At 47.1% G+C, this 16320-nt stretch overlaps 1 protein-coding gene across 1 annotated transcript in view; it reads left to right on the forward strand.

Annotated features, from left to right (window-relative positions):
• Positions 1-441: 441 nt before the first annotated feature.
• The window catches only part of CHPT1 (choline phosphotransferase 1), a 30801-nt gene continuing 14922 nt past the window's right edge, over positions 442-16320 (forward strand). The window contains exon 1 of the mRNA XM_083182228.1: positions 442-911. Within this exon, the coding sequence (XP_083038354.1) occupies positions 669-911 (243 nt within the window). The 5' untranslated portion in view covers positions 442-668. The remainder of the gene's footprint in view (positions 912-16320) is intronic.

Below are 16320 nucleotides of genomic sequence, written 5' to 3' on the forward strand. Positions count from 1 at the left end.
ACAGGACATTACATACCTCCCAACATTTGATGTAGTGAAAGAGGGATCTTGTGCCATGTGCCCAACAAGGAGGTGTGGCCTATGCCCTCACAAGGCCACACCCTTTTCCCACCTCTGTGGTGGTATGGCCCATGCCCCCAGCACCTCTGTCTCCAGGAATAGGCGGTCCCGCGACAGTTGGGAGGTATGCATACATCCCTGGACATTATGGGGTAAAGTTAGTAAGATGGGATTTCTATTGTAAATAAGATGTTGCCTATAGCAACCAAAAAGAATCAAATTATTTATTTAGCAACTTTTAGAACAGATTGGTTGCCCATAGCAAGTAGAACTTTAATCTTAGTAAATAAACCCCTACATGTCATACTATATCCCCCTGCTTCCGAACACGTCCCGGCCTCACTCACGCATATACTGTAATTGTGCACTGCTGCTGGGCAACTCACTCGTCAGCAACAGCAGCCGGGACAGCTCTTCCGGGATCCTGCTGCTACAGACGCTTTCCGGGTCCGGCCCCCTGTCCCTGCTGCTGCCGACTGGGCCCTTACGGCGCCTGTCCTGTCCCCAAACAGGAAGGAGGCAAGACTCAGGAGTCAGGTCAGGACAGGAGCAGCGCTGAGCGCAGGCGGCGGCCGGGAGCTGAGCAGCAGCAGCAGGAGGAGGAGAGGATGGCCGGTCTCCTGTGTCTGCCGGAGCCCCTGACGGCTCTGCAGCTGCGGCGGCTGGACGAGCATAAGTACAGCGTGGCCGGCTGCTCCCTGGTGGAACCCTACATGCAGATCTACTGGAACTGGCTGGTGACGAAGGTGCCGGTATGGATGGCCCCCAACACTATAACCATGGTGGGATTGGTCATGAACGTGATCACCACCCTCATCCTAATCTACTACTGCCCCACGGCCACTGAGGAGGTAGGTGCCTGCATGTTGGGTATGGCAGTGGGTGTCGGTGTGTGTGTGTGTGTGTGTGTGTGTGTGTATAGGGTCTCCCCGTCAAGTCTCCAGTCATTGCAGTGTTTGCCCTCCCTGTTGTGTCACCTGATAGTGCACATTCTGCCAGCTCAGCATCCATCTGACATGCCCTCATGTCCTGAGTGTGTGACAATCAGACTGCTCACTCAGTATGTACATATGCAGTGACCCTGTATCCGACCTCATGTTATTTTTAGTGTAAGCGGTTCCTTTTATTGCTATTGTCAGTCCTCTGCCACTGTGTTGTTTCATTATGAGCTGAAGATAACAAACTCCATAGCAGAACTAGGCTTCTAATAAAGTAACACTATATGCTATACATTACCTATTCCCGGTAGGTAATATTCACAAATGGGATAATTGCAAGGCTGATCACCACCGGTAACCCCACACTATGGTGCTGTTAACAACTGTTTGTGGGGGAGGATGCACTAACTTCCGTAGGCCACCGCATATGCACCGAAATATCTGATTATGGCGTCGTTTCACGGCGCCAGCATGCATCTGTGTCCACCTGCGGGGCTGTAAACTCCATGCCAATGTGTATAGTTCGTACCCCCGCTATCCACGTTGGCATGGAGTGCTGGGCCCAGCGGGCAGTGCAGGCTGTGCAGACAGGAGCCAGCATTTGGCTTGCACAGCATGACCTTTGACCAGGCCACGCTGCACAGAGATGCACAGCCGGGGATGGTAGAAGACAGGCACCTCCCCGGCATTAGACTGTGCATGCGTTTTTGTGGCCAAATCCCAGGATCCCGCCGATCCCAGGATTGGCCACCCTATTCGCATGTGCCTGCAGCCAGAAAAATAATTAGATGGTCAATGACATCGAATGATTTCTCTAGGGCTTGCAAATATATGTTAGTGGAAACAAGACCGGGTGGGTGGGTGGCTGACGTCAGCCGCCCGCCCCAGCACACCTTGTTTCGTCAGCAATCCCATGGGAATGCCCATAAAAGGCTGGGCATTCCCATGGGCAGCCCACGTAGCTCCGTACGAACGGCTCAGTGACTATGCAAGTCGCTGAAGCCATTCGCCCATGGACCCCGCACATGCGTATAAATCATTATACGCATGCACACAACAAAAACATTGGTCCCCCGTGTGAACATGCGGGGGACCGAATCGATCAGAATGACCTCCACTGCACTGATCGGTACTTGTTACCTAGAACGGCGCAGACGATTTTGATCCTAGGCATCGCAAGGAAAAAAATTGCGTCGGTCGCATCGCATGCAGCCAAAAAATCGCATGCAATGCGACCGACGCGATTACCGCGATTTTACATAGGGAACAATGTTAAATGGCCCAATTGACCCGATTTCACATAGGGAACAATGTTAAATGGCCCACAGACCCCAAATAGCCACCCTGAAGTGTGAAATGGCCCCCCCAATTGTTAACGCCACCCCACGATCAACGTGAACCCGAAGCGTGGCGAGCGCAGCGGTACGTGTCCTCCGACCTTTTCATACCCCCACTATCCACATCGGCGTGGAGTTGAGAATAGAAAGTGTGGCGAGTGCACCGAGCCCGAAGCGTGGCGAGCGGACGCGGATACCTTCACAGGTATCCGCGTCCCCCTCGCGGGCTTCACAGGTATCCGCGTCCCCTCGCAGGCTTCACAGGTATCCGCGTCCCCTCGCAGGCTTCACAGGTATCCGCGTCCCCTCGCGGGGCTCGCCACAATTCGGGCTCGGTGGCTCGCTGCGCTCACCACACTTTCTATTCTCAACTCCACGCCGACGTGGATAGTGGGGGTATGAAAAGGTCGGAGGACGCGTACCGCCGCCCCTCGCGGGCTCTCTGCCCTCGCCACGCTTTGGGTTAACGTTGATCGTGGGGTGGCGTTAACAATTGGGGGGGCCATTTCACACTTCAGGGTGGCTATTTGGGGTCTGTGGGCCATTTAACATTGTTCCCTATGTGAAATCGGGTCAATTGGGCCATTTAACATTGTTCCCTATGTAAATCGCGGTAATCGCGTCGGTTGCATCGCATGCGTTTTTTTGGCCGCATGCGATTTACCTTTTACCATTCATTACTATGTGAAATCGCGGGCATCACATTGGTCGCATCGCATGCCATTATAATGGCATGCGATGTACATGCGATGCCTACGATGGGCGCCGTTCTAGGTAACAAGTACCCACTGATCTTCTTATCCCTCTTCAGCAGCCTCCGCTGAGGTATTTCACAAGCTGACACTGATGACTAAATTTACTTTCTGTTGAAGATGGGATGTTGCCCATAGCAACCAATCAGATACTACTTATTTATTAAGCACCTTCTAAAAGATAATAGAATCTGATTGGTTGCTATGGCCAACATTCCATCTTCAATGAAACTCCAATCTTACTAAATTTACAGTCACTCTCGAGGAGTCCTCCATTGTGCAGAGAATTATTTTTTATCAAAAGCAATGTAACGAGAAATTGTTTGTACATTGTAGGGATAAATCATGTAAGAAATTATGTTTCCAACTTAAAAACACTGAAAAAAAATTTGGGGCAGCTCCATGATGGTTAATATGTATGCCCCTATTCCCATTGTCGGTGCATAACTTCTTAGGGCAATATTAATGAGTCACTGACACTGCTGTCGCGTGTGCCGCCGGTTTCCATTGGTTAATTGCAGAAGGCAGATTCTGCTCGCAGATTACGGTGGTGTAACTAGAATATCTCCCTAATGTAATAGGCAGTGAATGGTGCAATGTGAGCTGCCCCCTGCAATCAGGGCCGCCGAGAGGCAGGGGGGGCGGGTACATTTTACCTGGGCCCGGGCCTACCAGGGGGGCCCGGGTCCCGACACAAAAAAAAAAAAAAAAATAATTTAAAGGGGGCGTGGCCACGGGTCCGCGATTAGGCCACGCCCCCGAATGTGCCTAAGCCCGAGGCGGGCTAGGCGGGGGGCAGGGTGCCATCTGCCCCCCAGGCCAGTATAATTTATGTGTTACAGGGCCGCCCACCTGACTACCAGAGGCAGGTACATGTCATGATGCTCCGTCCTGCCTCCTGCTGCTCCCCATGCCACGGCCGATTCTCACCTATGTAGTAGTAGCAGCACGGGGCTAACAGAAAATGGCTGCCCCCGTAGCTGGCTACAAAAAGATGGCTGCCTTTGACCAATGGAGAGCCAGGTTTCCTCTCCCAGCAATTCCAGAGGCAAAAGAGTGAAAAGGGGCGGAGCTTATCGGGGTTTGCTGCACTGCGTAGTGCTAACTGCACTTGAAAGAGGAGCAGCATTAAAAGAAACCTTATGGAGCCCCCAGAGTCCAGACTGCAGGAGAGAGAGGGCAGAGGTGAGGACAGACTACTACACCACTCCTTTAGCAATCAATGGCAGGGGCTCGGTTTACATAATAAAGTCTATATATATATATATATATATATATTTTTTTTTGTGTGTGTTTGTATACAAGTTATATGTGTTGGTATCTTTGTTTTTCCCATTACATATGTTTTCCAATTAAGAAAAATTAGTTGCATGATTTTTTTTTTTTGCAGACATAGGGCCAGAAGCACTAAGCTTTCAAAGTGATAAAATAGAGAGTGCTAAACAGCCAGCCAATCAGCCCTTGTCTGCCATGTCACAGACTGTGTTGGAAAATGTCAGACGGGAGCCGAATGGTTGGTTGCTTATCACTCTCCATTTTATCACTTTTAAAGCTTAGTGCAACTCGCCCCTAAATCCTGTGGGTAAGGGATTTTTTTATTTTTTTTTTATAAGCAGCCTGCCTGCCAATGGTGTGTGCGGGTGCAGGGTGGTGGTTGTGTAGTTTGTAGTTAGGGGTAGTGTTTCTGCAACTGCAGGGTTAGGGGTGGTGTAATTTCTGCGGGAGTGGGTGCAGGGTAGGGGTAGTGTAGTGTGATCAGGTACAGGATTAGGGGTAGTGTGTGCGGGGAGCAGGTGCAGGGTTATGGGTGGTGTAGTGTGAGTAGGTGCATGATTAGGGGTAGCGTAGTGTGTGAACAGAGCAGGAACATGGTTAGGGGTGGTGTTGTGTGTGCAGGGAGCAGGTGCATGATTAGGTGTAGTGTGTAAATGGAGCAGGTGCAAGGAGCGGGGGGGTGGGTAGTGCATGCAGGGAACAGATGCAGGGTTAGGGGTGGTATAGAAGAGCAAGTGATGGATTAGGGGTAGTGTATGTGGGAAGCAGGGTTAGGGCTAGTGTGGTGTGTGTGTGTGTGTGTGTGTGTGTGGAAAGTACGTGCAGGTCAGGGGTAGTTTAGGTAGTGTGTGTGTGAGGGATGTGGGGTTAGTGGTAGTATGTAGGGAGCGGGTGAATTGTTAGGGGTAGTACCTGTCCTGTGCCCGGGACATGGAAGCTGTGTGCAATGCATGGGAAGAGACTAATTAAGCTAATCGGAAACTTTTAATTGCATAATTGCGTGGCCAGAGATGTCAGAGCAAGTGCTGACAATTTTTTTTTTTTAAATATGGATTTTAATTTTAACTGAGCTTAAAAAAAACTGAATATCAAACTTTTTGCGCATACCGGTAAACCCCACATGTGCCTAAACCACACCCACATTACACAAGCCATTCCCTGAACATTATTGTCATGGCTATGCCCCTTGAAAAGTTGGGCCACTTGCTTGTGTCTGTCCCCCAGGCTGAAAGTTGCCAGCCAGCCCCTGCCGGTCAGCGATGGCTGTCCTGCTCCAAGTTCCTGTTTCACAAGGTAATGCCGCCCGCAATGCATGGCTATGGACAGGGGGAACAGACAAAAAGCATGTGTGTGTGTAACAGACTGTGTATGTATGTATATATGTGTGTGTAACAGGCTATGTGTGTGTGTGTGTAACAGGCTGTGTGTGTGTGTAACAGGCTATGTGTGTGTGTGTGTGTAACAGGCTTTGTGTATATGTGTGTGTGTGTGTGTAACAGGGTATGTGTGTGTAACAGGCTTTGTGTGTGTGTGTGTGTGTGTGTGTGTAACAGGCTATGTATGTATGTCAATATGTGTGTGTGTGTGTAACAGGCTATGTATGTATGTCTATATGTGTGTGTGTGTAACAGGCTATGTATGTCTATTTGTGTGTGTGTGTGTGTGTGTGTGTGTGTGTAACAGGCTTTGTATATATATGTGTGTGTGTTACAGGCTATGTTCTGTATGTGTGAAGGAACAGGCTATGTATGTATGTATATATATATGTGTGTGTGTGTAAGTAACAGGCTATGTATGTATATGTGTTTGTGTAACAGGCTATGTATGTATATGTGTGTGTGTAACAGGCTTTGTATATGTATGTGTGTGTGTGTGTGTGTGTGTGTGTGTGTGTGTAACAGGCTTTGTATGTATATATATATATGTGTGTGTTTGTGTAACAGGCTATGTGTGTGTGTAACAGGCTATGGCCCTCATTCAGGTTGGTTCGCCCCCCCGCACGTTCACACAGGGGAGTGATGTTGTGCATGTGCAGCCACTTTGTGTGAGCGGGCGCGGCAAACCGATTATTTGCCGCCCCGATCGCATGCAGCAGTGTGAACGGAAGCGTGGGGTGGTGGATATGGGTTGCGCCGATGGGAACTCCCATGACGTGGGTGCCGGGGGAGGGCAGCTGATGTCACCGGATGTCAGCTGCCCACCCTCTTCTGGTACAGGAGCGCCACAGATCTAAGACAGCAGAGACTGACTTAGATCTGCGAGCGCTTGAGCAATCATTTGATGGTCGGCGACCGCACTGCCCGGCACACAAGCTGCAAATCGATGATTACTGTATGTAAAACATCCGTTCGCATGCGTGAAATCGGAGGTATTTAGATAACCCGCAAAGCTGCAAATTTTGCAGCTTTGTGGTCAATCAGAATGACCTCCAATGTGTGTGAAGGGAACAGGCTACATGGGGCCCATTTATGACGGATCATATATGGAATGCGATCTGGGTGGGACCATACTGCCCAGGATCACATGACATTAAAGAGGTTTAATGGACACAATCCCCCCTCTCCTTCCAGCCGCACATATCGCTGGCCATCACAATGCATCTGCTCTTGGCGCCGGATCTGTAGCTTTGGGGGACACAGCAGATACCGGCAGCTCAGCTCGGCGATACTGCAAGTAGTGGCATCTGCTGCTTCTTGCCAGAACTGTTGCCGCTTTCCCTGCTGCGTGTGTGAGCTTGGGATCCTTATACTCCAGAGGCGGCGCTTCAAATGGGGATGATCGTGCCAGCCACAGATCTTGGAGAGAGGATCCGTGGGCTAGCCACCCCTGCTGTATGGCATAGGGGTCTGGGCAGCGCAGGGGGGCAGAGGGTCCCTGTGACGGATGGGCAGACAGCAGTGGGGTCCTTGCGGAGGATGGGAGCTATTACCTAGTTCTCATCGTCCGCAGGGACCCTGGCGCTATCTGCCCATCCGTGACCACGACCCCTTACTCCCATGGGCGCAACCCATATCCACCACCCCACGCTTCTGTCCACACTGCTGCATACGAACGGGGCGGCAAGTAATCGATTAGAATTTTGGCTCATTCTGTGTAGCATAATGTGTAAGGGGCAAGTATAAGGGGTCTACTATTGTGTTGCATAAAGGGTATATGGTGTGGTACACACCCCTATATCCTTTAATGGCCACACCTCTTTTCTGTTGCTCGCCACTCCAGGGGGGCCCCGTAACGCTGTTGTACCGGGGCCCAGGATTTCTCTTGGCAGCCCTGCCTGCAATTCCTGGTTACTTGAACCTGTCCTTTGTTTGGACGTTATAAGCAAGAGCATGCAGAATAAAAGTATTGAACAAATGCATCAAACTAGCTTTCAAGATAAAAATCTAGAATATGACAGCAGATAACCACTTGGCCCATCTAGAGGGTATACATCATGGGCTATACAGTACACTTCTTATTTCAACCCATTTACAACAGTTGTAGCAGCAGGGGTAATTTCCTGTCACTGTACACAGTCGCATCCCTTTACACCAGTGGTAACCAACTGCAGTCCTCGAGAGCTACCAACAGTTCACGGTTTCCAGATCACCTGGCAGGTACACAGGTGCACTCATTACTGACTGGCACATTATAAAGGATAATTACTTCACTTATGATTCTGTGAGGAGACCTGGAAAACGTTAACTGTAGCTCTTGAGGGCTGGAGTTGTCTTCCCCAGCTTTACAGTGTCTCAAAGTGTTTGTTCTGATACATCTGTATCATTTTCTTCTAATTTCTCTGTTCCAGCAGCTTATAGGGTTGTTATACTGGCAGCAGGTTCTTGGTTGGAAAATGATTATTTGTTTTCATCTTGCTGTATACATTAAAGGTATTCTCGTATTCGGAAAATGGTATATTTAATAGTCATTGCTACGCAAAGCAGAACAACTTGCTGTTACATGCTAAGACATGCAAAAGTACTTCTAGTGCATATTTAAAACAAATGTTTCTATACATTAAATGAAAGTAAATTCGATCTAAAAACTAAACTGCCTGCAGACATCCCATTAAATCTAGCTCACACCTTGCCCTGGGGATGATTTGGTGTAGCCACTGTCATAATTATTGTTCAGTAAACCTGTTTGCAGAAATGCGTGTTACATGTCTTATCCTCTTCATGGTGTCATTTCTTAATAAGACGTTACCAATGACCGTTCCAAGTGGTGGATATTGTTACCTCCTTCCTAGTACAGGTTGAGTATCTCTTATCTGAAATGCTGCAGACCAGGAGCATATTTTTAAGTATAATTTCAGATTTTTTTTCTACTTACCTGGGACCAGGTGGTCCATCCTGAGAGGAATCCTCGGTCACAATGATGCATTGCATCTTTGATGTCAGGACATTAGCGGCGCACCAGCGCAATGCATCATTGAGACCGGGAATGCCTCTGAAGATGGACGCCGGGCAACCAGTTGAGAAAGAAAAACAGTACAGAAAGGTACAAAAAAAAACAGGATATTCGGTTTTTGGATATACAGATGAGGGATACTCAACCTGTGTAACTAGTCTGGAAAGTCTCTTCACAAGTAAGAAGGAAGTACAGGAGATATTACAGCACTTAGGTTTTACCTTTCACTGGGGTGTGTATACTCTTTGTGTATTTACTCTTTGTGTTTGTTTTGTCAGTGGCGTTCATGTGTAGGGACATACAAAAGGAGTGATTTTGGGCTCTTTTCTAAGCAATCTGACTAGATCACTCAGAAAGTAAGCACAGATCCCTCCGTGTGTGTGCCCCCAAGCGATGGTGATGCATAGTGCTGTGTGTCACTATTGCCCGCTAGCTAAGTCAGTGCATGCCACCAAAATATAGACAAATTGTTTAGCAAGTGACCGCAAATCGCTCTGTGTGTACAGAATGAGTGATTGCGATCCACGTCACCCTGAACCACTTCCCTGCAGGTTTTTTTTTTGCATAAGTAAAATCGCTAAGCAAAATGACTACCCTAAATAGCTTAGCAAAACCGCTTAGCACACATATCAATGCCCCTTAAGTTTGGCCATACACTTATGCAAGAAATTGCAGCAATGTATGGCCAGCCCTTGAGCCGCCCAGGAGCCTGCGAGTCACTTCGGCTGCAGAAGCGATCTGCTGGATCACATCCGAGCCGACAGGCTTGGCTGGGATCGCATACGATATGGGAAGGTCCCAATCGGGTCACAGGTGACTTCTCTGCTCGGAGAAGTCACCCTAGTGTATGGGGACCTTATCTTACTATAATCAATCAGCAATAAACATTTATTGTTGTAATGTGCTTCATTGGACATTCTTAACATTAATCCTACAGAGAGCATAGCCATTTGCTTTGGAAAGGAACTCCAATTATTTTTTTAATTCCAGACTATAGTTTGGAGCATGCACCCCGTACATTAATTGCACAGAAAGACTCGGGGGTGGCTGAACCGGTCCTCGAGATCTACCAATGGTCCACATTTTCCAGATCACCTAGCTGCTGCACAGCTGTAGTCATTACTAACGGTCACATTTTTAAATCTGCTGCATTCATTCCTACTATAGATCCACAGGTTTCCTGAAAAACATGAACTGTTGGTAGAACTTGAGGACAGGTTTGGCCACCCCTGGTCTAGCACAATATAATTACATTGAAATGTATTTAAAATACAAATCTTGTTTGCTTCTAGGGTTGCTGTAGGACATTGAATAGAACAGGTTAAAGTTCAGTATTTCGTAATTTAGAGGTTTCAAAGGTTGATGCTGTGGCAAGTGTAGCTATGAGCAAGACATGATACTGTACTATGTGATAACCTAAGTGTCCTTCCCTTTCCTATTTAAATAAGATACAATTATATTATTGATTTCTAGGAACCTGCAAACATTGTCCTGTTTCAGAGTTTTGCTAACGTGAATAATTGTTTTGCTGTGGTTTAGTACAGTGAGGTAGTGGCTGGGGAGGTAAGGCTAGATTCAGAGCCAGACATACTCATACATATATAAGCTGATGGTTCATGTGGACATTAACAGAACACATCCTAGATCAGAATGAATTAAATATTCTTATTAAATACTTTGGTCTTTACATAGTTGAATGTGCTGACAACAAAATCAAATTTATTAACCCATGGAGGTCTGGATTTGGAGCCCCCCTCAAAATTAAAGTGGAAAAACACACTACAGGCTGATCCAACTTTGATGTAATGTCCTTAAAACAAGTCAAAATGAGGCTCAGTTATGTGTGTGTGTGTGTGTGGCCTCCACATGCCTGTATGACCTCCCTACAACGCCTGGGCATGCTCCTGATGAGGTGGCGGGTGGTCTCCTGAGGGATCTCCTCCCAGACCTGGACTAAAGAATCCACCAAATCCTGTACAGTCTGTGGTGCAATGTGGCAGTTGTGGATGGAGCAAGACATGATGTGCCAGATATGCTCAATTGGATTCAGGCCTGGGGAACGGCCGGGCCAGTCCATAGCATCAATGCTTTCGTCTTACAGGAACTGCTGTCACATTCCTGCCACATGAGGTCTAGCATTGTCTTGCATTAGGAGGAACCCAGGGCCAAACGCACCAGCATATGGTCTCACAAGGGGTCTGAGGATCTCGGTACCTAATGGAAGTCAGGCTACCTCGGGTGAGCACATGGAGGGCTGTGCAGCCACCCAAAGAAATGCCACCCCATACCATTACTGACCCACTGCCAAACCAGTCATGCTGGAGGATGTTGCAGGCAGTAGTTAGCATAGTCAGTCAGAAGTAGCGTAGTGTTCCCGCGAGCGTCCCTGTCAGAATCAGCATAGTGTTCCCGCTGTTATCTTTTCTCCTTTATTATTAACTAAAATACAGTTAACACGTTGTCATTACTGTTTTAAGGGAAAAGGGGGATGGGGATAGACCAGTGCACAGGTGTAAATTAGAACAGTGAGAAAAATATGTGTGGATCCACAGTAAGTTTGGTATAGACACAAGTAAGAGAGGCTTGTTTAAGATTACAGATGTGGAGGTGCTCCCTAGAGAGTAAACGTAAGTGATTTGGAAAAAAGGAGGGGAAAGACTCTCTTTTTGTCGGGGCACTCTTTATTTAACAATTTGTTGAGAAAATGAAAAAAGGTTTTCAATATAATTCGTTTAGAGGGGACTTAGTAGGTTTCTCAAGTATGCATGATATATGGTAATTTAGTCATACATTTATTGAGATGTCCAGGGAATGGCCCCTGGTATGAGTAATGTTATTACTAAAAATAATTCTTTATTATAATTCCTTAAAATAAGTACTAGACATGGACACACAAACAAATAACACAAAAAAGATACATATACCCCTCAGGTTATAAATATTAGTGGGGTATGTTCCCTTTAATAAATATAAGGGGAGTGCGGTTCTTTCTGATAACTGTGTACAGAAAGAAAAATTGTAGTGGCTGAGATAACACTTGCTACAGGCTATGCTGGTTTGTACCTAGGGGCTACAATGTTTACCATACAACTTAAAAGATATTGGTTACATTTTTGTCTTTGTAATGATAACAAAGTTACGGTTTCTCCATATGAAATCAAGGTTTTTTTTTTGGCTACACACTGTAGTATCCCTAGGGGTAATATCACACAGCCTATAGATCTAGGTTAATCAGTCTATTTGCAATCAATAGAAATTACACATCAGAAAGATCATATGCACAATTAGTATCTTAAAGTTTAGTAGTTTTCACAGTGAATAGTCTGTATGAAGCTTTAGCGAAAATAAGAGTAGTTTGTACAATAGTGAGTATTTTTTGCCTGAAAGGCAACAAGGAATTTAGAGGGTCTCCTCCCTCAATTTAAAGAGTGAGAGAAAAGAGGGAAATAGGGAGAAAAAGGTAATAGACCCAACAAGTTTCCTAGGTGACAGTACGCCAACTATATATACCTATAGTGTGGCAGTGAATACGACTTTTCGCAGCTAGGTCTCCCTAGTTGTTACTGGTCATACTCTGCCACACCAGCTACCACTGGATGTAATCAGTGGGCTTTTAAAGGTATTGTGGGACGTCGACCTAGATCCCTGTTCCCCTTGAGGTGGCTGCTGCCCAGCTTTATATACCTGTGACAAGATTAGGGGTTCAATGGTTTCCTACAGTGGGGTCACCCCCTCTGTGTACTAGAAAGGCCCAGGTTTTGTCAGCTTCCGTCAGCATAAGAGTATGCTGAGGGGCTTCTTAAGGTATTGCGGGTGAGCGGACCTCAAATCGCCTAGGGGTTAGGGAGGGATGGAAAAGGGGGTGGCTGCTGCCCAATTGATTTATACCTGTGACAGTGTCATGGGTGTCAAGGGTTTCCTGCAGAGGGGTCACCCCCTCCGTGTACTGGAATGGCCCAAGTTTCTGTCGGCTTCCGTCAGAGTCTTCTAACACTGAGGGGCTTAGAGGTATAATGGGTGAGCGGACCCCCTAACTTGTAGGTATAGAAATTTGAGGAGCAGAGAGATAGGGCTAATGCGGTATTATAACTCTAGGTTGGGTAATGGTGCCGGAGTCTATAAGAGCGTGTTATAGGTAATTGTTATATCCTATTATACAAGTGAACCACGCTATAATGCCCCGCTGTTATTACCGGGAGGTTTTTAGAAAAATAAAGAGGAAAAAGGTAAGGAGAGGATAAGGAGAAAAGAAAAAGGGTTTAGATGAGAGAGGTAGCAAGAGGGAGGAGACCGGGATTACCTCCTTGTTCACCCCGGGGGTCAGATCCGGGACCTCGCCCGAGTATGCTGCTGTAAGCGCCGCTGTCAAACTCAGCTGTTTGTATACCATACGCCGGCTGCTCGGAAAGGAGTGTGTCTCCGGGACCTGTGGTATCGCAGCGTATCGCTGCTTCTTGGCAGCGTGAGTTCCTACACGCTGTCAGCCGGCTCTCAGCAGCGTGTCTTCCTGCCCGCTGTCAGTTGCTGGGAAGGGAGTGTGTGCCTGGGACCCGTGGTGTCCCAGCGTATCGCTGCTTCTAGGCAGCGTGTATTCCTGCACTCTGTTAGCCGCGCCAGCTCTCTGCAGCGTGTCTTCCTGCCCGCCTTCAGCCGTGTACCGTGAGACAGTATCAGCGGTGTGGGATGTGACTGGGGGTGTCAGTCGGGACATCCTTGGCAGTCCAAGTGTCTCGGAACGCTGCTGTCAGCGTATCTGGGACCACAAACGATCGTTTCGCCGTTAGGCTTTTTCAATGTGTGTGGGGGGTAGTCGTATCTATTGCTCTTAAATAGCATGTAAGTTTTAAAGGTCTAGTACTGATTGGTTAGCGGGTGAAGGGGGAGTGTAATACTCTCACCTCCACCTGATTGCTGGGAGGAAAAAATTGGGAATATGTCCCAGGTGTGTACGCTCATAAGAGAGAGATCATTCAATTTTAGAATGAAAGAATGCGCTCATGGCGTTATAGTATTAAGAGAAATCTATTATATAAGCAGAAAAATATACATGATCTGATTTATGCGCTCAGAAAGTTCACAGGGCAAAGGACATCATAGTCCCTAGGTGTATTAAGGGGAACTGGGACAAATGAATGGCATCTTACTTGCAAGAGGAAAATGATCAAAAGATATATATATGGTAATAGCCTGCATGTAAGGACGCTAATTACTTGATGCTTATACTGACATGTTACTAGGTAAGAGGAAAGTATTGTTAGATTGCTCTAATGAACGTAGAAGCCTATCAGAAGGATTGTGTCTGATATTAGGAATTAAAACTGGAAAAAATAACCATAATGTTGGTGAAGATTTGTAAGGAATATAACCAATATGAATATAAAAATACAGGGTAGTAATAAATAATACATTGTTGTCATTACTGTCTCAGATGTATGATATGGCAGGAGTGAATGTGTTCCTGAAACACCCCCACTATCCATGGCAGCCCGAAGCGTGGCGTGCGGGCGCATTATGCCTCCTGCCGACCTGTTCATACCCCCACTATCCATGTTGGCGTGTAGTTGATTTTAAAAAGTGTGGCGAGGGTATGCGAATTACATCACTTGTGTTCCGCGTCCTCTCGCGGGGCTTGCCACGCTTTATAAAATCAACTCCACGCCGCCGTGGATAGTAGGGGGAAGAACGCGTAATGCGTCCATTCGCGGGGCTCGTCACGGGCTGATGTGGATAGTGGGGGTTTGGAAATGCTGCGTTTATTGTGCATAGTGTGCACTTGCACCCACGTAATACCCTTTATGCATGAGTAGACTTGGCACATGGACATCGGGGACAGAGCCGGACTGCCGTGGAGTGACTATGCTAGGCAGCCGTTGGGCTGCTGCGGAGTCACTACGCTAACTACCTCATCGGATGTCAGCTGCCCACCATCCTCGCACAGGGCGCCCGCAGTTTAGAGACACCATATAGGTGTCTCTGAACTGCAAGCGCTGGAGAAATCACTCAATGATCGCCGACCATCGAATGAATGGATGATTATGTAAATCATCCATTCGCAGGCATGCGGGGTGGGTGGCTGGCGTCTGATGGACTTGCAAAGCTGCAAATTTCGCAGCCTTGCAAGACCATCAGAATAAGGTCCAATGTCTACCTTCATTGAAGGCTTCCCTTTCTTTAAACTGTTTGTCCCTGGACTATGGTACAGTTCTTTTCTGCATGTGTTTGGCACACAGTAAGCATTGCCTGGTACTTTGCCAGAAGTAACATTTTGGCAGGAATACATATGCCAAAATACGCTCTTTGTAAGCTGCTATGGTGACACACTAAATTATTTCGGTACTTGTGTACTAGCATGGCGCCCACGATATTAGGTCGCACGACATATAATCGCATGGCATACACCCGATGAAGTGCGATGCGATTTTAAATTGTATAAGCCCCCTATACGATGTTTAATTGTGTAAGCACCCTAATGAGGGCTTACAATGTTAAATGCACCCCCACTATGAACGCCAACCCGAAGCGTGGCGAGCCTGCGAGGGGCGGCGGTACGAGTCCTACGACCTTTTCATACCCCCACTATCTAATTCCGCGTGGAGTTGATTTTATATAGTGTGGCGAGCGGACGTGTATTACTTTACATGTATTCCGCGTCCCCTCGCAGGGCTCGCCACACTTCAAGCTCGGTGGCTTGCTGCGCTCGCCACACTATATAAAATCAACTCCACGGCGTTGTATGAAAAGGTCGTAGGACGTATGAAAAGGTCGTAGCACGCGTACCGCTGCTCTCGCCACGCTTCGGCGTTGATAGTGGGGGTGCCGTTGGGGGTGCTTTTAACATAGTAAGCACCCAACACGTTTAACTTATAGGGGCCACTTTTAACATGGGAAAACTCTTTAGGGTGCTTATACAATTTATGCAATAGAATGGCATACAATGCCATACAATTCGATGGTATACAATTTAAAATTGTATAACATTGGCTGACATCACGTAACATCGCATCGCATACCATATGGTCTGCGATGCGATGGGCGCCATGCTAGTACACAAGTACCATTATTTCTAGTTTCTCTATAGTCACAGCAGGACTATATCAATGTTGGATGAGTCCTCTGACAGTAGAAAGTGGACATATGGGCTATACACCCTGGGTATTTCGCTAGCCAGTTAGTATAGTGCTTCTTTCTATGATATACTGGGGTGCCGGATGACGCTCCAACAGTTGGGATACCAACATTTAGTATAACAACAGTTGGAATTCTGACTGTTAAATGCCGGACAGTTGGGATACTGACTGGCAGGGGCTATTCTCCCTCGTGGGGGTACATAGAGGGAAAATAGAACATGTGGCAAGCCTGCAAAGGACATCTTAGCGCTCACCCCGTCGGGAGTACCAGCGGTCGGGAATCCCGACCGTCAGAGCATCATACTACACTTGATATACTGTATATTACTATAAGTATTGTTCTCTTTTTGATCTTTTAATATAATAATAAAAATTATTTTATTTATATAGCGCTATTTCTCCAATAGGACTCAAGGCATCATTAAGCTTTCCTTCAAACCTC

This window comes from Crinia signifera, chromosome 4, assembly GCF_055691185.1.
Source record: "Crinia signifera chromosome 4, ASM5569118v1, whole genome shotgun sequence".
Taxonomy (NCBI): domain Eukaryota; kingdom Metazoa; phylum Chordata; class Amphibia; order Anura; family Myobatrachidae; genus Crinia; species Crinia signifera.